This window comes from Hermetia illucens, chromosome 7, assembly GCF_905115235.1.
Source record: "Hermetia illucens chromosome 7, iHerIll2.2.curated.20191125, whole genome shotgun sequence".
NCBI classification, from domain to species: Eukaryota; Metazoa; Arthropoda; class Insecta; order Diptera; family Stratiomyidae; genus Hermetia; species Hermetia illucens.
Genome location: NC_051855.1, coordinates 1,895,282 through 1,918,648, shown reverse-complemented (window position 1 = coordinate 1,918,648; position 23,367 = coordinate 1,895,282). Strand labels below are relative to the sequence as shown.

The 23,367-nt window shown below is 43.6% G+C and overlaps 1 protein-coding gene across 1 annotated transcript in view; it reads left to right on the top strand.

Annotated features, from left to right (window-relative positions):
* The window catches only part of LOC119660850 (dynein intermediate chain CFAP94, axonemal), an 80,054-nt gene that overhangs the window by 45,564 nt on the left and 11,123 nt on the right, over window positions 1–23,367 (top strand). Inside the window, 3 exon segments of the mRNA XM_038069747.1 lie at window positions 10,198–10,478; window positions 10,581–10,699; window positions 10,753–10,828. Coding sequence (XP_037925675.1) covers window positions 10,198–10,478; window positions 10,581–10,699; window positions 10,753–10,828 — 476 coding nt within the window.

Below are 23,367 nucleotides of genomic sequence, written 5' to 3'. Positions count from 1 at the left end.
GGCGGGTCACTTGATCCGTATGGATGAGGATGATCCCACCCGGAAAGTCTATAAGAGCAATATCTATGGTAGGAAAAGATGACGAGCCAGACCCTGCCTAAGATGGAACGATGGCGTAGCTCAAGACGCCAGACAGCTTTTACGGATATCAAATTGCGAGATTCGAATGGGTATGTAACCTACCTGAATGAAACTACGAATATGAAGTAAATACCGGAAATTATGCTCCAACAGAGAGTCTCTTCGGGACTATATCTGCAGTGTGCAAATCCTGACTATTTCATGTACCAAAAGAGTGACCATGTACTACACGGGGACTGCGGTTTATGTGACCTTCAGTTCTAACACTAATATTCCGCGACACTCATTTTTAAGTTTTTTTGTGAACCAAAATCTTACTAAAATCGGTTCAATGTGTGTCCGTCTTTCCATCTGTGCGTCTGTCCGTCTGTCTGTCTGATCGTCTGTCCATCTTTTCTTTTTTTTTTGAGGAGGTGGAGATCTTCAAAAGACACTGGCCTGGACACGCCAACGTCTGGGATTCTTACCCACTAAAACCATCCCCGACTCCTCCAAGCCCCATGGAACCACTGTACGTTATTACATCACGGGGCGGAGTCCGCTCATTTCAGCTTGGTCCTCTTTCGCTGCTACGCGGCGTACGCAACCACGCTTTTCTAGTCTCCTCTGCCTTTCGCAGTTTGCTCTGGATAGATACGACCATGGAGTTGATCGCATCCCAGTCTTCCTAACATGCTAACATTCTTCGCACCAGGTTCTCTGGTACGGGCACTTCTCCTAGAGTCTCCCCTAGGTCCTTCCTTTCCTCCACAAACCTTGGACAATGGAAGAATACATGCTCTGGGTCCTCTGGGACTCCATTGCAGTTTGGACAATCAGGTGAAGTATCTAGTTTAAACCTGAGCAGGTACTGGCGATATCCTCCATGCCTCGTGGGAAACTGAGTAAGATTATAATTAATCTCACCGCGCTGTCTCTCCAACCACTCCTTGATGGTATCCACCGACCCTTTCCCGAGCGTCCCCAATGCTCTTGCCATCTATTTAGGGATCTCCCCCTTTCGGCGTTCTTGGACTGCGATAAAGGAGAGATAGACTTCGCATTATATATATTCATCATCTCATCTGCGAAGATGTCAATGGGCATCATTCCATCATTGACGAATGCTGTATCATCTGAGACAGTCCTGAATGCCGAGCACACCCTTAGGGCTATTCTTCTGTAGACTGAACTCAGTTTGTTAGCGTTAAATGCAACGTGCAATGCCTTCCCCAAACTGCAGTTGCATAGAGCAGGATCGAACTCACTACCTTAGCTACAAGCAACCTGGAAGCATGCCGTGGCCCTCCCACGTTCGGCATCATCCTTGCCAGGGCCACACTTGCAGTGGATGCTTTGTCATAAACTTACTGCATGTGTTGTTTATAGCTAAGCTTCCCGTCTATCATCACTCCCAAGTATTTGATGACAGGCTTAGAAGTGATGATATGATTCCCAATTTGACTACGGGCAAAATTTCTTTTACGGCGCTTGGTGAGGTGGACCGCTTCTGTTTTTTTCTCTCGGCATTTGTCAGACCAGAACTACTTAGCCAACCCTTAACAGCACTGATCGTTTCGCATGATTATAACTCAGCTTCTTGGAGGTGCTTTGCGACAGCAACCAGCGCTATATCGTCGGGGTAGCCCACCCCCGTGGGTTCCTCCGGAAGGGGATAATTAAGTACATCGTTGTACATGATGTTCCACAGCAGTAAGGAGCCCTGTGGGACACCCGCAGTGCTAACATACTCCTGGGATCCGTCATCGGTGTCATACCAAAGCCTCTTGTCTTGTAAATAGCTGTTGACAATAGCTGCAAGATAAGCGGGAATAACAATGTTCGGCAGATATTTCCAACTGGCCGAATTGAATGCATTTCTCACATCCAGGGTCACTACTATGCAATATTTGCTAGTACTGCCCTTTCCGTGGATTGCATCTTCGGCCAAGCCAGTAACCATTTTGATGGCATCAATGGTCGATCTGGCTTTACGGAACCCATACTGCCGATCCGAGGGGCCCCCCTGGCTCTCAACAACCGGGAGTAATTTATTATAGATTGTTCGCTCTAGCATTTTGCCCACAGTATCCAGAAGACAAATAGGTCTGTAGGAGGTTAGCTCAACTGGAGGTTTGCCAGCCTTAGGCAGTAGCACCAACTTCTGTCGTCTCCATGATGCAGAAAATATCCCCTCGGATATGCACGCTTCGAACAACTCAGCGAACATGTCCGGTCTGGATTTCACGGCAAGTTTAAGGGCCCTAATCGGAACGCCATCCAGACCCGGAGCTTTGTTATCTCCTATCCTAACGCAGATCTCCAGCAACTCGTCACTGGTGACTGGTGGTATTGCCATCACATCCAGAGGTCGCTGGAAGCTGCCTACGCCCTCCTCTTGTTGGGGGAATAACCCCTGGATAATTTTTAACAAGAGTGAAGAACACGTGATCTGAGGAGATGATCGGCCTCTGAATTGCCCCATCACGTTCTATATGGTTCTATATGGCGAGCTTGAGGGTTTTGCGGGCCTCCTTATAGACACGCTCTTTTTGCCCTGTGGCTTTACACATGTCTCAAAGAAGATTGCCTGGTGGTCGCCGTGGGTGTAGCGTTCGCTGATGCACCAGGACAGACCACCACGAATACAGACACTGGCAAACTGGGTGGGGCGTAGCAGCTGTATATATATATATCCCTTATTTTCACCCACACAAAGCCACTGGTTACCTGACTTGCACTACATTGTCTGGCCTGTCGACCAAATGCCCATATCGCCGCTCCACCAGTCACATCTGTGACCCATATGCCACCGTGACAGTTTCTATATGGTTCACTTATGATTGCAATTTCCATCTCAGATTCGAACGTGGTCTGCTCAAGTAAATCCTGAGCGACCCTGCAATACCGGGCATTTACCACTTCCGGTAATATGCCAGTTATGCTGTCCCACTTTTACGTTTCCACAACAGGCGTTTGGAGTCCCTACTGCACTCCCTGGAAATATGGCCTTTCTGCATCGATCGGATCGACAATGCTGCTGGTACATACCTTCGCGAAGTGCCCAAACATGAGGCATTTAAAGCAGTGAAGTTTGTTCTCTTAAACTGCAGACCGCCAACAGCTTCTGCGCTACCTCCGCTGGTACTCGTATTGTGACCGTTTAAGTACCGCCATAGGATTTCCAACTTGAATTGCTCCTTCAAAACAGGACAAATTTCTCCTTTCGATATCATTTCATCGAGATCCTTACATTGTATATAGATCTCATGTTTTTGGGCACGCACTGCGGCGTTCTCCCCAAGTAAGTTTTTTACTTGAGTGCGAAAATCATCAGTTTTGTCTACACTGGCTCTTTTCAGCTCTAACATGAGATCCCCTTTCTGGGTTCTTCGGATTCTGTTCACATTTCCGCTCAGATCTTTTAGGTCGGGATCAACTTTGACCTTTTTGAGTATCTTGGTGTTGGACAGATTGTTCTTACTGGAAATAACAATCGCATCTAGACGAGTTCGCACTTTTGCTTTTCCTTTCGCTTTGTTGCTGGTAACTTTAGTCCATCCATCGTTTTCGTTCGCCTTGGACTTCGCAACTTTGCTCGACTTTTCTACATTCGCTATATGCTTTCCTCTTTCTGAGCTATTGGTGCTGGTTTCCAGAATGTCCTGTCCGCCTTTTTTTCTCTAAGGCGCCTACCGATTATTTAGAGGATCCCCTCCTTATGACGTACTCGTTTATTTTGCCGTGATTCGATGGTAGTATGGTTAGGCCTGTGACACTGTTTGCACAATACGGTTCGGCGTATCTTTTGTATTCTTTTCCTCCATCTGCGATCTATTACAAAGGACTCTAGTAGCCCTCACCATATTGTTTATAGCTTGGCGCACGTTGTGCTTGTCCTTGATAAACTCAGACAGCTCAACTATCAGCAAGTCGAACACGCTCCCTGATGGTGGCCGGGATTATGTCGCTGCGAATTATAAAGGGGTACTGGTCTGCGACTCGCTGCACAGTCAGGTGCGCGAATTGCGGGAAACGTTCGACGAATCTCTGGTGCAACAAGGGGCGGTAAAATGTTGTGCCCGCCTTCGCCGTTATTTCGTAGTAGGAGCGGATTATAAAGAAGTTCATTTCTGCAGTCCACTTCATCCACTGCCTACGCGAACCTGCTGAAGCGGTCGCCACAGATTGTGGCGAAACGGCTGCAGCACGCAGAGCAATGCTCCTACTCGTCGTGGCGCCTAGACGTCGAACCGCCCCACGACTAGCGATTTCGACGCCGTGCTATCCATTACGGGAGCCCGACCCAGTCACCAAGTCAAACGACTCTCGCCGGTTATCCGTACCGGACTTCAAATTTCTCCCTCTTCTCATTAGATGGATTTGCATTTTATACCTAACTGCCAGGTGTGGTGATAGTTTCCTCAGTGAGTAATCTGCAAAACTGCAAAGTTCCTGCACTTTCCTGCCCTATCCCCTGAGACACTGCGGTGGCGTACAGCCATTCAGTCTGAAGCTATACATCCCTCCTTATTATTATCACCAGCCTTACTTACTTACTGATGTACCGCCCGATGGACGTGTTCGCTACCGGTGGTTCTAAGCCTGACTTGCCCTGCGACACCTTTAGGATCTGGATAACGGGCTATGCTCGGATCAGCACCAAGCCCCTTCAGTCACTGGCCTCCCCGACTCCTTCCACGTGTAACGTTTTTAGAGATAACCCAAATAGTCATCCTCAAACTTGGGCCTGAACCTGGAACCATCTCTTGGTCACCAGCAGGCTCTCGCGTAGCCTTTTGCCCAACGGGGGCGCCAGAAGGCTCCTTGGGAGAGGAGGTCGGCGGGTGTTAATACCTGCACGTCACGGCTATTGTCGCCTAACGGATACTACAACGGTCGGCTGTTTAATATTGCCTCCCACGTGCAGATGGCAGTGTAAAATTTGTCATACGTGAAATTGGATATGGAAGGCACCCTTATGACATAATGTTTCTGGCTCCCAATTGCGGCCTCAAAGATACCCCCGAAATGGCTAACTCGTGGGGGGTTAGGATGCCACACAATCTGGAGTTAAGCCATACTTCCTTCACATTCGGATATCAGCCTACGCCAGGCCTACCGAAGTAATTTTGCAGTCCCTACCAAATTTATCCTATTATCGGACCAAACTGTTTTAGGCTGCCCCTTACGGCTAGTGAACCGTTGGTAGTGAGATCCATGCTGATTTCCAAATGTATCACTTTCATGGCCATACAAACGAACGGCCCGCATAAATCTATCCCGATGTTTTCAAAGGTGACGGGTGGATTGATTCGCTCAGAAGGGAGGTCCTCCATCTTCGGGATTGCGGCTTCCCCTCGCATTCTGACACAACAGACACACGCTATGCTCCACTTCTTTACACTCTGCTGTAAGGCGTCAATATAATACCTTTCCCGCACAATAGACATTGTAAGACCCGTTCCGCAATGCTGATTGGTTCGGTGGATTTGATTAATTATCAGGTCAACCAAAAGTGATTTCTCTAGAATTCTCGGGTGTTTCCGCTCAAAGGGTATAAGTGGATAATCCAGCCTTCCTGCCAACCTTCCGGCCTCGTCTATAAATGGGTTGAGCATTGACAGCCAATGATGTTTTCCTATTGCTGTACATTTCCGAATCCTTTCCATTTGTTTCCTGGAAAGTAGATGCTGCTGATTTCGAATCAGTGCACACTCCGCCCGCTACGACTCCTGAACTGGATAAAGTTCTGCATTCCCGTTCTTCCATCGGAGGCGTCTTGCAACGGTGTTCACTAGCGGAGGTAAAGTCGAGAAACAAAACACAAAATCCAAGGAAGACTCGGGCCTATACCGATTTTCGCACATGAATCAACGTCTCTGGTCCCTTATCACCAAATGCCGTAAAAAGGAGTTCCCCCTGCCTGAACGGCGGCCCGCTGAAAAATAGATCGTGAAAAATGAATTTTTACGGATACAACCCCCTAGAAGCACAGTCAGCCAGATTCGGTTTGGATTTAACATGAACAGCAATGGACCACCTCAGAGTCCATCTACGCTGTAAACCTCACGGGACCACCCTCTCCAAGCTTTGGGATCATACAGGCCCTACACCCTAGGTTTGCTTTTGCTTTAAGAGGATTGACACGTCCTCGGGCGACAATTAACCGCACGCTATAGCCTTTTCCAACTTCCCTTCTGCTATAAATAACCCCGTCGTAGCCATCACTCGATGCATCACTGAACCTCATGAGTTCCATTTCCTCTTCCGTGGACCGATCTCCAGTCCAATCATTTAACACCTCAGCGAAGATAAGACTTTTTCTTACTGTTCACTGGATGAATCTACTATAACATCGTCCCAGTCGTAACCTTCTTGGCAAAGTCGTTGAATTTCAATTCTCAGCTTCATTATAAATGCAAACAACCACCCAATTAGATCAAAAATTGAGGCCGCTGTACTTAGCATCCGTCGTTTCGTACATACAATGTTCAGACGTGGGTTAATACTGTATTCAAAACAGTTGTCTTTCGGAGAATAGTTTAAGCTTAGGCTCTTGAGGTCCTTTTCTGTCTTCTTCAGTTCGACATATGATTTAATTTGGTGACTTTTGCAAGACGTTCTTGCTGTTGGACGCCCATTTCGTTAACAGGAACTTGCCCTTAGCTAAGGTCTCTGAAATTTGGCGGACAATGGCCTGAGCTTCTTTTACACTGGATGCTCCGTGCAACAGGTCATCCAAATAGAAAGCATTCTTGATGATCCAGCACACCTCCTCGTCAAGGCCATGATTATCTGCCAATTAATGAAGGGTGCGAATCGCTTGCCAGGGGGCGCAATCTAGTTCATAAGTAACAGTTTTCAGGAAATATTCACCGATTGGATCCTCAGAGTTAGCTCTCCACAGAATCCTAAGTCTTATTTTTCTTAGTGATGTCATTAGAATAGCCATATTCAAGCCTACATATTCTTGTGAGAACGTTGAAGACTTCCCCCGCTTCGGCCCGCGGTAACTTATTTCGTTCAAGCTAACCCCACTCGATGTAGGACTGGAAGCATTATTTAATGCTGCATTTGCATTCCGTAGTTTCGTGGTGGAGGTCTCCTGCCGTATTACACTCAGATGCGGGATATAATAAACCTTCCCGGTAGTCCCTCCCTGGAGTTCGGTTGGAGCTTTGGACATGTGACCCAATATTAAATATTCATTCAGAAATTCATCCGATTTGAGTTTATGGTCCCCATTCGTCCGCCATCTCTTCTCTTGTCCTAGATAAAACTGCACGGCTTTACGGTAAGAGTTACCCAGATTGACCTTCTCTTGCCGCCACGGAATCGGTACCACATATCTTCCATCCTCTACTCTGGTGGTTGTTGGTTTTTCACATAGAGCTCCTCACAGTCTTACTCGTCAATAAGATTCAACTCGTCTCTGCTTAAGAGCATATCCCAGAAGGGCTCCAGTTTTTATTCCCACTCTTTCATTGAAACGACCGGGCCAGGCACTATCCATTCCAGCTTAGTATTTTGGAACAAAAAACTGTCGACAGTTTCTACCCCGATGAAGAAAAGTTGCCGTAGGATACTAGATCCTAGCAACACTGCAACATGCGATGCACATTCCATTACTGGATCAGCCAACTTTCTCTTTTGCAGCAACACCTTCAAACGGCGCGGGACGATGAGAGCCTTTAATCAATTTTACCACCAGTATCTTAGTACTGATCTCAGTTCCATCATTCAAGTGAAGAGTGAGGCAAACAATCGACCACACTTTTCCGGCAGACCCACCCCCACCCCAGAGACCTCAATATTGGTTCTAATTTCCTTCAACCTAAGTTTCTGGACCAAATCCTCGGTTACTTAGCTGCTCTGACTTGCTTGGTCAATGAGACAGCAAACCCAAAGGATCAGTCAATTCTTCTTTCCTACCTTAATTACCGCGGCGGGAAGGATTGTAGCTGAGTATGATAGCTATGTTCAGTTCTCTGCATGGTAAACTGCGCTATCAGAAGATTGTACCTCACCTTTCTTCTTACAAGGATGCATTGTAGTGAGGTGCTGCTCTTGGCAAATTTCACATCGGAGAGTCTTGCGCTTGTTGCAAGTTTCTCCTCTTTTATATTTGTGGGAAATGCAGTAAATACATAAATGATAGTGCCGTAGTAATTTCTCCTTGTTGTCACCGTCAGCAGCTGGGAACATTGAATTATGGTGTGCTTACCCATGCACAGGAAACACTTCCATTTTTCCATTCCATTTTTTCTTGCCTCCGTTTGAGCTGGAAAGAAGTGACATCTCCGTTTGGCTGTTTTTTTTTGCTGGGGGGTCGTTTGCTCTGAACATCCCACTGAGGCCACCCAGAAGATATAACCACGTACCTATTTTCCAAAAAGTGATCGACCTCATCGAGAGTGACTGGTAACTTAGAGTTCTGTAACGCCAAGTCGAAGTCTCTGTACGTCGCCATGTCCATTTTCCCTGTTATGATAAAGGGAATAAATGGAACACCTTTGTCCAACTTGAAACCTGCTTTTCTTAGATTTTGGACCACGGAATACACTGTATCCAGGACCTAGTCAAGCGTCCTAGAGTCTTGCTGGCTGTTTTGCGGAAGATCAATCAATGCTTGACTATTATCATCTCTGACCAATCCCCGACGGCGAGTTCCCATGTTGAACTCCACAGATAGAATTTGGGGTGCTTGTTCAGCCTCTCCTTCATCAATACTGGCAATAGGCTCACCTTCTATTAGGTTGCTGTACATGAAATGGGTACTAAAATTTGAAACGACTGTAAAGCTTACAAAACTTTATTTAATTAATCAAAATAGGTGCCAGTCGATTCAAAACACTTCTCCCAGCGAGATACAAGAGCATGTATGCCAGTTTTGTAGAAGTCCAATTTTCAGGAGTTGATAAAGTCGTCGAAGGCAATTTTGATGACCTCTTCATTCCTCAATTGTTATTCCGCCAAAAAATGATCCAAAGGCTTAAAGAAGTGGTAGTCGATGGGCGAAAGGTCCGGTGAATATGGTGGATGAGGCAGAGTCTCATGCTGCAATTCGTTCAATTTTTGAACCGTTGTTCTGGATTCATGAGGTTGTGCATTGTCGTGAAGGAGTATCACATCATCTCTGTTGACTAATCTCGGCCGTTGAATACTCAAGTTTTGGTGCGTTTCCTCGAGTTTGGCATAGTATTTCTGTGCATTTATCGTTTCTCCAGGAGCCAAGAAAAAATAGTGGATAATTCCAGCTGCAGACCACCAAACAGTCACCAATATCTTCTTCAGATGGAGGCTCGATTTCGCCATATGCTTCGGTGGCTCGTCAGCATCTAGCCATTGTGCTGATCGGCGAGGATTGTCGTATAATATCCACTTTTCATCACGTGTCACTATTCTGTGCAAAAAGGGATAGCTTCTGTTGCGGAAGAGTAAAGAACTGCAAATTTCCATTCGAAGCGCCATGTTTTGCTCCGTAAGGGCTTGCGGAACCCATTTGTCGAGCTTTTTCACCTTTCTAAGTTGATACAAGTGGCGGGAAACTGTCGAATAGTGTACCCCCAGTTTCTCTGCAATGTCTCTCAAAGACTGACGTGTGTCGGATTCGCCTAGCACACGCAGCTCGTCGTTATCAATTGATTGTCCTGGATGTCCATGTGGTTCACTATGAAGGTTTATGTCGTCTGACGGTAATTTTTCGAACCACCGCCGTGTGGTTCGTTCGCTTACCGTATAGCTCCGAATGCGCTGTTAATGTTCCTGGTCATACAGAAAAAGTATACGTTTTTGACTCTTTTCCATCCTTTTTTCCTTTTCATTCACTGTTATCAAAACGATAATCAAAACTGAAATGACTCCTTGATTAAATGTAGGATTATTTATACTTCATTATCCGACACCAACAGCGCCAACTGGTGGTGGTTTGATACAGCAAAATCGCAACTAACTTCACTTGATTACCAAATCGGCCATTTTATATGCAACACCCTAATATTAGAAAATAATAAATCGACACAGTATACGAGAAAGAATTTTCGAACATTAGAGAGTGATTTTGGGAACAGAATTCAACAGTTTAAAAAGATTGGTAGCAAAAGTATACTTTTTCCTGACCCGAAATTCTTCCAGGACCTTGAGCATCTTTGCGAACAGCATACTCTCCACCAGAATGCAAAAATTTCTGAAATAAATTCAAAACTCAGCTCGGCACGTTCGTCATTAAGCAAAGAGGAATTGCCAAATCGAAGATTTTCAAGTATAATTATTCGTCGAGAAGTTGATGTTCTAAAAGAGAAACACACGAATACTGTGAAAGCATTCAAATCTGGTGAGGATAGTGATTCTGAATCAAGCGAGGAGGAGATAGAAATGGTCGGACTTTCACATGTAAATCCTGAATTATTTGCTAGGTAAGCGATTTGTTTTGAATTTTTGAAAAGTTTGTCTTGTATAAGATCCTGTTTTGTGGGTATAGCGGATACAATTACTTTTAATGTTGATTTTTAATTCAGAAGGGAAGCTTCATCACCCAAAGAGCAGCCCTACTTCGGCAAATGGTGCACGCGAGATGTTCACGATACAAAATTTAACGAGGACAAACTATCTATTCAGTTTCGCACGGGTAGATTGGGTTAGTTATATTTCGTGTGGTTTTGATTTATATTAAGTATGTAATATTTTTAGGATACTTTGGTTTTGCCGCGAATCGTTACAGTAACATGCCCTACCAGACATGGGAATTGAAACCGGATTTAAAAAGGTAATATGAAATTGAAGTAGTAGCTCTAAAAATCTGGTTGTTTTACATAAACTAAGGTGCAGTTTTTAATCTAGATATGTATTTTTTTCTTTGTTTAAGAATCGAGGGATTCCTATGTCCGCCATTCACTTAATGGCGGACTGGACCAGTTGGAAAGCAACATGCTTTCCCGGTTGTGGTCTACGGAACCCTCACCCTTGGGCAAGCACCCAAGTTGCAAAATTTATGACTTGCGATTTCGTCCAGGGCAAAGGCAATTCATCAGACGCTGCCTCACCTCTGCCCTGGGAGCAGTGTGACCGAAATTATTGCAAGGTGGTATTTGCTTCCTTATATTAATTCAAAAACACGTCATGTGTATGAATTATAACTTTATTTAATAATTCACACACATGACGTGCATTTGAATTAATATAAGGGAGCAAATATCACCTTGTAACCACTTCGGTTACGCTGCTCCCAGGGCAGAGTTGAGGCAGCGTCTGATAAGTTGCCTCTGCCCTGGACGAAACCGCAAGTCATAAATACAGGATGCGGCAACATAACTTCCTTTCTTCAAAACTCAATAGAAACTATTGTATGCATCGGCAAATATTTATTTATTTTTTATAATGTAGGTACATGTCTAAAGTTTTTATTTACATTGTTTTGAAGATCAAATCTGTTAGGTGACGTCCCCCATTCTCCATACATTTAACGGTAAATATATAGAAACCGTCGCAACCCAAATCTAAGAAAACCCCAAGTGAGACCGTTATTGAACGGTGTTTAAGACCAGAGGCCGTTACTTTTATAAAGTTTTAAGGTTGGGTTATGATTTTGAAACAGGTGAATGTGAACGACACTTTTTATTTAGATATCTATTAAATATTTCTCAAATTTGAATTAACACGAAAAAAATGACTTGAGTGAGAGGACGTTACAACGAACGATGCTGTTCTTAGGTGGATATGTTTTAGTGATATGCTTCGGCGGGGAACAATCGCAGACCACCGTGGCTTTTCTGCCTCTCCGCTGTGAACTTCTTCGGGCACTACAGTGATTGCCGGCGAACTTGATGATGGACGACCCGTCTCATTGAAATCCGGAGGCGACGACGATGAGTTCACTGGTGATGTGTCGGGGTTGCACCGGTGCTTTAATGGGCTCTGGTACTCTCCGTTGGTTGATTGAATGTACTATCCGATGGGATTGCTTCTAAATATGCAGGTTTTAAATGCTCGCTTGAGATGTTCGTAACCTGAACATTGATGCCGATAGCATAGAGTTTGTTATTGATGTGTTTGGCTACCCTGTGAGGTCCCCAAAATGGCTGGACAGGCGGTTTCCGCACGGCATCTATGTGTAAGGCAATATCTATGGTAGAAAAAAGAGCCGAGGCAGACCCTGACCGAGATGGAGCGTTGGTGTAGGTCAGGACGCCAGACAGCTTTTAGGGATATCCAATAGGTGGACCTCGGCGCAAAACCGGGGGGTCTGGAGTTCCTTATTAAGGCAGGCCTAGACCAGATACCGGTTGTTGCGCCGTTGATGATGATGATCAATATGTAAGAAAACATGAGAGCATGTTCGCAGATCTTTGTTGACGAAAATGGTTCGCGAGATGTGGTGGTTAGTTGGTATTTACCGAATTTGTCCCATGGCTCTTCGGACGGTTCTGTGTAGTTTTGAATCGGAATAAGTCGCCTTCAGCCATCGATACCAACATTCAACCAGGCCGTTGGAGACCGGGTGGTAAGAGGGTGTTCGATTTCGGATGCAACCGACGACGTAAATGAGTGCTTAAATAGCTGGGATTTGAACTGAGTTCTCTGGTCAGTGGTAATGGTCCGTGATAACGCAAATCGTGCAACCGAATTGCTATAAAATGCCTTAGTTACGGAATGGGCTGATTGGTCCACAAATGAAATTGCTTCTGGCCATCTTGTAAACCGGTCTATCATCGTAAGGTAATATTTGTAACCTTCTGAAAGAACAAGGAGGCTAATGATGTCAAGATAATCATGTTCAAACCTTGCTAATACTGGCTGACCTTAGAATGTTGGCATGGAACACAAAAACGCCTCCAGTTGCCGATGTCTTTTCGCATCCCAGTCCGGACGGATTTTTGCAATATCGTCTTGGCTGTCATACCTCGAATAGGATGCGATCGGTCGTGAAAAGTGTAGAATACCTTTTTTTTCGGAGGTACACAGGAATGAAGGGGCGAATACAATCGTTGGCAACGTTGCAAAAGGGCTCAGTTACAACCTAGCGAAGTCGTGTGCTAGTAGACTTCGAAGTTCAGGATCATTAACTTGTTGACTTACGAGTTGATCTAGATCGATGAAAGTTGGCATCGATACGGTATCCAGGCGACAACGTGTCTGCAATACAATCGTTTTAGTTGTCCATGTGGGAGCTCCTGGTATGTGTCTTATGTCAGTTGAAAATTGTAAAAAGGGTTAGCGCGAAAAGCCTTTTGCTAAAAAGCATAAAGCAAAGGTTTTTGGTCCCTCTGGTTGCGATATGATTCATTATGCTGTTGGGCCGAATTCGGCTTAACGAGGGAGAGGTTCGTGAGTCCGGAAAACTCCTTCAGGATCCTCTGATAAGGGAAACTTTCTGTAATGGTATTTATCGCTGCTGTTCCCTGCGTAACATACACGATATGGTGGTACTTGTCTTAGGGTCCCTAAGCTTCTTGTTTTTAATATCAACGAGGAGGCCGCAGTGTGGCCAAAATCAGCGGCTAAAATGGGGCACTTCACGTTCGCAACATAGAACTTCCACCGCACAAAATTTCCGTGCCATACGTATTTATTGTGCTATCATTAGCGTATAATTTAAACAGTTAAAAAAGCCTATTTAGATTAGCTGAACCTTTGATCAATATCACAATCACGTCAGCACCTGCATCTACCAGAAAGTACAGCGCAGTATCGCGCTCGTATATATGAAAGCGTTTTGTATACGTGTCACTAGGGACTCCCGCAACAAGTGATGAAATTGCTTTCTCACTGGGCGTCGATAACTGTAGGACGAGCGGCGGCGTTTGGCCTTCACTCCAAACCTTTTTGTAATAGAAGCATAAAGATTTGTCGTCAGCGAGTTTGTCCAGTGTTGGAGCGGCCAATACCGCAAGGATGGCTTGAACGTTATTCGGTAAACGCAGGATTTGCGAAGGGCCGCAAAGCTCGAATCCATGAAATAGCCGGTAAGTTTTCTCATATTCCGGCTTCTCAATCGAAGATAGTAGACGAGTTTTAAGGACTCGTTAAGTTCTGTGGTTGGCTGGCGTACGTACGATGACGGGTACTTGTTTTAAAGCCGGAACATCTACCCTGGTAACAACTCTGTCAAAGTGCGAAGCGTCCGTATGAATGCGATTGTTGATATATAATATTTACCAAGCTTATGACCATGAAAAATGGTGGGTTCGACGAAAAGGAGCCGATCCCACTAGTGAACAAGAGTGTGGCGGAGCGAGCAACTTGCGTGTCGAACGCGCGCAAATGCGAATCGCAGTGGCCATAATATCGGAAAACAATTTTAGACAGCGAAAATTATTTTTCGGTGAGTGGAGTTTACAAAAATTTTTTGTTAAAATCGTGTTTAAGAAAAGGATAATTTTGTCTCTTGGTTTAATATATTATTCTTATTGTCTTTTTTGCAACATTTATAGTTTTAATTAACCTTTATGTATTAAGGTACCTTAGTCCTATCAAAAGTTTTATAATAGTTTAAAAAATAACTAATCCAACAAGTTGTCACCGCAACGAAGAATCCGCAACCGAGCGAAAGCGTGGAATTTTGGTGTGCGCATATTTTCATTTTTGAAGAGAAGTCGAAATAATCCTGCAAATCAACGATGACAGAAAGCCGATCGAAGGACGGAAGCTGATCAGGTAGCCGAATTGGTTTTCGAATCCCAGCCCAGCAGACAGAAGCCGAGTATGAGCGCTCTATCATTCCCGACCCTAAAGGACACAACAGAAACCCGATATAAGTCGCACAATCTCCAAAGAAAAGACGGTGACACAGCTTCCCATTAGAAACACAACGCTAGCAGATCGCACTAACCCCGACAACTCTGCCGACGACTGCCAAGGTGGAAGGATCAGGGGAACATTCTCAGAAAATATCGACATTGGGGATTAGTTTAAGCTTAGCAACATTTTTTCCTCTTTTCTGTTATTGTTGTCATTGAAGTAAAACATGCCAGGCCGCAAGAGTTGGCACTCCCTCCTTTTCTTATAAAAAAACAAATCTACATATGAAACAAGTCGAGAAACCGGAAGTTGGGCGCTTCAGGTATGAAAGATTTTGTTTGCTTCTCTTGTGAGTATATTTGAGTGTAAAACTATCCCATTTGTACGTAGCCCGTCATATATATGTATTTAGCATGTCAGATTTAGTACTTCTGGTTGTAAATTTACACGGTAAGGGCAACTTTGAGCTACTATAACTTTGTTACTAATAGTATGATTTTGATCATAATATGTTCCAGATTATAATTTATACTACTACCAACTTTTATAACTCTGAGATAAACTTAAGGGGGTTTTACTCAATTTTTCCAAAAAATAGTAATGTACTATTATTAACTTAATTTGAACAGATACCGATATGGAGAGTATTTTGAGGCCTAGGGATCATATAGAGGCATGAATTTTTTCAGATTTTTCGGTTGGGTAGTTTGGGTAGTAGAGGTCATCACTTTCCACCCCTCCCAGCCCCCGCCTTTTTAACAAATCTCAAAACAAAGACCGGCTCCGGAAAAGTACTTATCGAGACCTTTCATCTGATACCCCACATGACTATATTCGGTGAACAAAATTTTTACGCCGCCCTTTTACATGTATGGGGACCCCCTAAATCTCAACCTAAAAGGATATCACTCACTGCATGTCTGGGGTTCACAGTTCACACCTTCTCACCAAATTTCGTGTCAATCGGTATAACCGTTTCTGAGAAAAGTGCGTGTGACAGACAGACAGACAGACATTGAACCGATTTTAATATCTTAAAAAAAGAACGCCGCAATAGACAGAGCACTCGTCCCGCTTGCGTGCTTTTGATCTCTTGTGGGTTCTTCGCGTCCGCTCAATCACGTTCTGGCCGGGTTAGATGGGGAGACATTTGTACTTGTCTCCGACTTTCTCGAGGATTGCTCTTACAAAAGACTAAAAGAGCAGGTTATAAAGCGCCTGTCAATAAGTAAGACAGCTAAACATTAAATGACAGAGCTAACGCTAGGTGACCGTGCTCCAAGCCAACCTCTGTGTGAAATAAAGTAGTTGGATGGTGACAAAGTCTGCACCGAGCTGATACAATGTTTGTGACTGCAGAGGCTCCCGAAAAGCATACCGGCCACCCTGGCATGTGCAAATTCGGAGTCTCTGGACACGTTAGACATCACCATTCATGAGGACGGACCATGTACGACCCATGGTTTGCGAGATGTCTCGCGACACCTCAAGCTAGGTGGCTCCACTGCAGCAGATGGTGGCAGTAGTAACGGCTACCGTCTCTACCATCCGTGCATTACGTTCGGAAAAACTAGATCAAGGTCTAGATCCGCCTCCCGAAATGGGAGTTCAAATAGTATGACGTCGTGACCTTCCGCGTTTATATGCTTTCGTGCGTTTATATGCTTTCGTGCACAGAGTAAAGTCGAAAAGCGTGAAAATTTGTTAAAATATTGTTAAGCACAATATTCATGTCTTTAATATGTATGTACAAATGCATATTTTAATTCCGCCATGCTATTAACGTAGCACGCTGGTCCCAGGCCCAGGTAAAGGAGGAGCGTTTGAGGCAACGCACTTTACACTATCCTCAGTAAAGCAAAAATAAAATTCTGAGATCGGGGAAAGAGATAAATAAAGAATAGAGATTAGATTTTCGTCTGCCTAAAATTAATAGGCAAGGGGTAGCTTCCTCCAAACTACAATTTTTGATTTTAAACGTAAATACATATATATTTCCGGAGCGACTTACCCCACTTCATCAGTACAAACGTACTAAAAGCAATTGTGATTATCAGATTTGTTTATACTTATTCACTAATTGGTCAAATTACTTTTAAAAAAAATATTTAAACTATCAACCGAATTACCGCGGCGAATCTTATTAATTTCGTGGGGCATTTACCTAAATCTATGTTTAATGATTGCGTTGTGTCTTCCCTCAGAATTTCTACACTTTTCCAAGGGTCCAAGGTTGTCGTTCGGTTTGCATGACACAAGGGTTCAAAACTTTCCCGTTGAATGATATGACCTTCTTCGACTATGTGCGCTGCAATTGATGATCTTATGCACGACTATTGTTTCCGAACACTACTTACCGCTTCCTTGATGCATGCATTAAATTTAGCCGTTATCAGGAACGTTTAGCCTGCCCTATGTAGATCACGCTTTTTTCATCCGCTGCCAAAGGATCCCTGACGTTTCCCAGTAAATTCCGCAAGGTGGACGATCGACCCGAACCTACGACTTATAGTTGAAACTGTTTTACCCAATTCCTGATGTTGTTAAATAGGTAGCAATACGGCATACTTTTCGGCGTCGTGGTGGCCTCTTTATGCTGCGAGAATAGTGTTGTATAGGCATACCTATCGTGTTGCTTGATTTTCCTTACGATCAGCTTGTCAATAGTTTGAGGATTATACCCATTTTTAATAGCGGTGTCAACAATAAGCTCTCGTTCCTTATTGAAGCCGTATTCCGAAGGAGGGTATGTAATCTGCCGGTGACTCATGCAATTATAGGCAGCTATTTTTTGGGACAATGTATGGTGTGAAGTTGTTGCTATCGTTCTTTGCGTTGCTGTTGCACTTCTTCACCACATAAGCGCCACACACAGGTCGACCTTATAACGTATTGCGGTAATGGAGACGACGATGTTACGTTGGAATAGTGGCGTGGCATGTTTTGATCACATCCGAAATGAGGATATCCGCGATCGATATGGATTTGCACAGATCGTGGAAAAATTACGAGAGAGGCGTCTTCGATGGTCACATAATTTGCACTAACGAGAATTCACTCGTCAAAATTGGTCTGAACATCGAAGTCGATAATAAGCGACCAAAAGGCCGGCCGAAACTACGGTGGCTTGACACCCAGGATGGGGATTTGACAGCCTCGCGATTGCATCCAGATCAAGCTTTTGATTGAACCAAATTGCGAAACCGATCACGGGGAGCCGACCCCGCTTGTGAATGGGACAAAGACTGAAAAAACGAGGAAGAGCACATATGCATATTCTGTTTGGCAATATACAGGCTGCGGCAACATAACTTCCTTTTTTCAAAACTCAATAAAAACTATTGTATGCATCGGAAAATATTTATTTATTTTTTATAATGTAGGTACATGTCTAAAGTTTTTATTTACATTGTTTTGAAGATCAAATCTGTTAGGTGACGTCCCCCATTCTCCATACATTGCGTAAACCGATTTCTGGCATTTGTCATGACTTTTGTTAGCATAGCAGGTGTTATGTTGGCAATTTCTTCTTGGATGTTGGTCTTCAAATCTTGTAGGGTTCTTGGACGGTTCACATAAACACGGGATTTCTAAAAACCCCCTAGAAAAAAATCACAAGGGGACAGATCGGGAGAGCGTGCCAGCCATTCCAAATCGCCTCTAATTGAGATAAGGCGCTCTGAAAAGTGTTCCCTCAAAACAGCCATCGATGCTCTTGAAGTGCACACACGGTCTTGTTGGAACCAAGTGTCCCCCAAATCCAAATTTTCTAGCCGTGGGAAAAAAAATTCTGTAGCATGCTTACATATCGGTCCGAATTCACTGTCACTGTAACCTCATTTTCCTCAAAAAACCAGGGACCAATAATTCCAGCTGAGGAAATTGCACACCACACTGTGACTTCAGGTGAATGCAAAGGCTTTTGAGGCAATTCTCGAGGGTTGGTGTCAACCCAGTAGCCCATGTCTTGTTTGTTAACCGACCCACACAAATGAAAATGGGCTTCATCGCTAAAAAAAACAATAGCACCCTCGGGAATGACATCAAGAAGAAGCTCACACGCGTTCATCCGAGAATTGAAGTCACGTTCTGAAAGTTCCTGCACTATCGCCATCTTACAGGGATGAAAATGAAGATCATCACGAAGAATTCTTCTCACAGAACGATCGGATAGTCCAAGGGCAGATGCGTGTTTGCGCGCAGAACGCCGTGGCGATCGCAACATTGACGCTCTCACTGCTTCAACGTTCTCAGGTGATCTAACGGGCCGAGGGACTCCAGTTCTTTTTTCTGTCGCACTTGCAGTTTGTCTGAATGTAGTGACCCATGTAACAATTGATTTGCGGTCTGGGACGGGAGCCAACGGGGCTAAATTAAAGCGATTCCGAAATGCAAGCTGCACTAGCGCTCCGCTATGACATCAACTAACTGAGTGGCGCGCATTTTAGAAAAGGAAGTTATGCTGCCGCACCCTGTATGACGGAATATTTTGTATTCTTAGCTATGTTTGAATAGAACAACCGGTATAGACCTTTATACCTGAAGCGCCATGGCGACTTGTATTTTGAATCGGAAAAGAGAAATTTCTGAAAGAAGAAAAGTATTTGAATGGCGTCAATTTTATGTAGCTTCAAGAAAGTTATATTTGGAAGCAGGCGAAGCGATAGTTTCATTCATGAAATGCACGTACCACTAGAATTTCATTCCGAAAGGTGAAAATTTAAAGTGTATGTTTCATTATTTATCTGCTGCCACCATAGCCCAAAATCTATCCAACGAAATTCTTTGAAATTTTCACGACTTATTCAGAACATATTTCTATAGTCAGCAAACTAGGATAATTGCGACTCATTCAGCAGTTTTCTTTTATCCATTAAAGAAGCCTTGAAAAACATCAAAATTCACACACCAAAAATTTAGCTTTTAATATTTTTTAATAATCCTAGTCTGCGGACTGTTAAGCCGTTTACTTTTTTTTTCTTTAAGATGATCACAGCGCCCCCTAGAGTGGCAGCAGAAAAATACCTAACTAAGCTATCGAGCTGAAAAATTATTACGCACGATCCAGATATTAATAAACATTTGGTGAAAAATTCGTATTTGCATCTTTTTCCAGCTCTTCACAAAAAAATTCCTAAAAGAGGCGAAAAAATGGCCTTCACACGGGATGACCCCCTTAAAAATATAATAAATATAACGCTTTTGTTGTTTGGAAAAATATTGCGCGGCATGCTTTTGTCGTCCTCAGCGGGCAAATTGAAGAACAAAACCACAGTTCTCAAACATTGGTTTTCAACTTTCTGAAATTACGGGATTCATATGGGAAAGATGCTCGTTTTGGCTACAATAAACAGGTCGGACTACCGGAAGCTCACGTTCCCTTCAGGGCCGTGTCAGACGATGCTACGTTCGTCATCTCAGGATTGATGCCGATTGACATCCTGGCAATCGAAATGATGAGCATTTATAACACCAGGTCCATCTCTCCCTTATTGCAGGTGAAAAAAGCCGAAAGAGAGAGATCCATAAGCAGATGGCAACAGCGATGGGACCAGCAAGAAAAGGGTCGTTGGACTTACAGGTTGATCCCTTCCAGGGAGTGGCTGGAGAGAAAGCATGGGAAGATCAATTATAATCTCACCTAATTTCTCCCGGCCATGGAGGATACCGTCAATACCTGTACAGGTTTAAATTGGACACCTCACCTAATTGTCCAAACTGCGACGGGCTCCCAGAGGACCCAGCGCACGTATTCTTCCAATGTCTTAGGTTCGTGGAATAAAAAAGGACCCTAGAGGAAACTCTTGGTGAAGTGATATCACCAGAAAATGTCCGGAGAATAGTAGCTCGCCAAGAAAACTGGGATGCGATCAATTCCATGATCGCAGTAATACAAAATAAACTGCGACAAGCAGAAGAAGTGAGGAAGGCGCGGGAAGACGGAAGGAGACCTAGCTAAAGTAAGCTAACTCCTCCCAGTGATGGAATACCTAAAGGTGGTTCCACGGGATAGGGGGGAGAGTGGAGGGTGGTTTTAGTGGGTAAAAATCCCACACTTTGGCGTGCCCAGGCCGGCTTTAATTTTCATTTTTCAGCAAGACAAAGCAGCATTCGATAAGTAAAAGAAGAAAAAGAAGTCCTTTGAAGAAAAAAAATGTTTGAAAGGCCGGCTTGCAGCCCAGATCTATCTCACTTTAATTTCGTAGGATTTCTAATTATTAAACTATTTGAAATAACTGAGACTTGCCTTTTCTATTGGCTAATAATATTTATTAAGATTGCAAATATCGATATTTCGGGAAATACACAGTTCATCAGTTAACAAGTCTTACTTGCTTGCAAGCTTAATAAATATTACTAGCGAATATAAAAGGAAAGTATTTATTATTTCAAAAACACAGACATCATATTCACGTCCCTTAAAAACAAAATGGAATAGAATTAAAAAGCGCATAGACGTGGAATTTGATACCGCAAGAACAGTTGAGTTGTTCCAAACCGCTGCATACATAGTTATGTATGTGTATTTACCATAACAAGAGGCGATATCATGTTCCACTTGGCTTTAGTTTCCGAGTTTGCATGATGTTTTTGGCCTGCAGACATTGAAGACGGTGTCTACATAGTGATTACCGGTTTTTTCAGTTAATCTCCTTGTGTTCTTTTTTAGTCTTAGCCTTGTTGGTTTAGTTACTTTTTTACACTGTTATATAATTCTTCATACGACTAAAGTACCCTTAGTACATAATGGCTAACAGCAACAACGATTTTATCAAAAACTTTTCCTTAACTCTCTTTCTCTGTCCTGATTATATGGTTCATGATTATAATTGCCGACACATCGAAACGTGGAATCCATTCTCGAGAGAGGGCGTCAGTAATGTCTTTCAGAGGTATCGCCCCACGCCTTGGCATGAACCTATCGAAGATTGTGAGGCAATATTTGAAACCGTCCGAGTTTCGCAAAGGGCCAGTGATGTAGAGGTGGACTGTGTTGAAACGCTTGGTGGACCTCTTTCATCGCATGTTTTGTAGTCTTGCACCTCTGGTATGCGGTGCACTGCCTGGCCCGAGAATTAATGCCTTTATTCATGGACGGCCAGAAATACTCGTACTTCGCGGTGACTAACCGATTTGTTGCCCGAATGCGTGGGTGCGCCAAATCGTGAACGGCGTGGAATACTTCCTTTCGGAAATCGGCCGGAATAAATGGCCTCATTGCCTTGTCTGAAGTCCCGCAGTATATACTGAATGTTAAGGGGGTTATCCCGTGTGTCGGGTTGGAGAAATCGATTTTTTTTGCATGAATTGTATCTATATATAGTGGAGAATATGTGGGCAAAGGCATTTTCCGATATTCCGAGTCGTTCAGAAATTACAGTGTTAAACAAGTAAGGAGTTTGCAGCCGCGGCTAGAGTACTCGATCAGAAATAGCATCGAATCTTTTTTTACCTGTTGTTTTACCTGAGCCTTATAAATTCGAACACAAGTATAAATATTAAAAGATGGAAAACCAATCAACTGTCTAAACTTATTTGCTGTTTGGAATAAAAAGGATAATCCAGTCTAGAGTGAGCACTGAAAGGCTTTCAAGCTATACACAGTTATATTTTGTTGTAAGTATTGTGTTGTTTGTGTGTTCAGTGATTTTTTTAATTGGATCGTACGAAGGGAGATCGCTTTAACGTTCAACGTCATGCTCGCACTAAAAAACAAGTATTTCATGGAAATTGATACTTATCAGAGAAGAAAAAGGACTTCGCATCAACATCAGCAAAGAAACTTTTAGCAAGCATGAACATGGATGTTCCAATTGCGACAAGTTTTGTATATTGTATATTGGATTTTGCTGGAGTTTTCTCCGGTATTTCTGCAAATTTCTGCAAATAGTAAAATATACGTGGTAGTAAAAAAGGAATGCGTAGGACATGTCGAGAAAAGAATGGGAACACGGCTTCGAAATGCAAAGAAGAATCACAAAGGCATTGGTGAAAAAAGGGCTGGAAAACTTACTGATAAGGTTATTAACGACCTCACTACATTTTTGGGCTAGCTATTCGTGGGTACGCAAATTCGATAGAAGGAATGAAGCAAGAAATTTGGGCAACTTTCTTCCATAAATGTTCTACAGACGAAAATCCTCAGCATCAAAATTGTCCAGCAGGCGAGGACAGTTGGTGCAAATGGCGTAAAGCGGAAGCTAAAGGAGAACTGGATAGTTTCCACCACGAGAAGGCACCCTTTACAATCTACGAAGATTTCTCACGAGATGATCTCTTGAATAGATGTTTAGGAGCAGAGACCCAGAATAACAATGAGTCGTTAAATGCATTGATCTGAACTTTCGCTCCTAAATACCTTCATTCTGGGGCCAAGCTCGTAGAAATAGCCACTTTTCTGGCTGAATTTATTTTCAATGAAGGATTCAATGGCATTCTCAAAATCACATATTGGTCACATATGTCAGGTTCATGCCAACCGCCATAATGAAACGCGAATTTGGCGGTCCGAACGACGATCGACTGACCTCGCTAAAAGAGCCACAATTGAAACCAGAGAGCAACAAT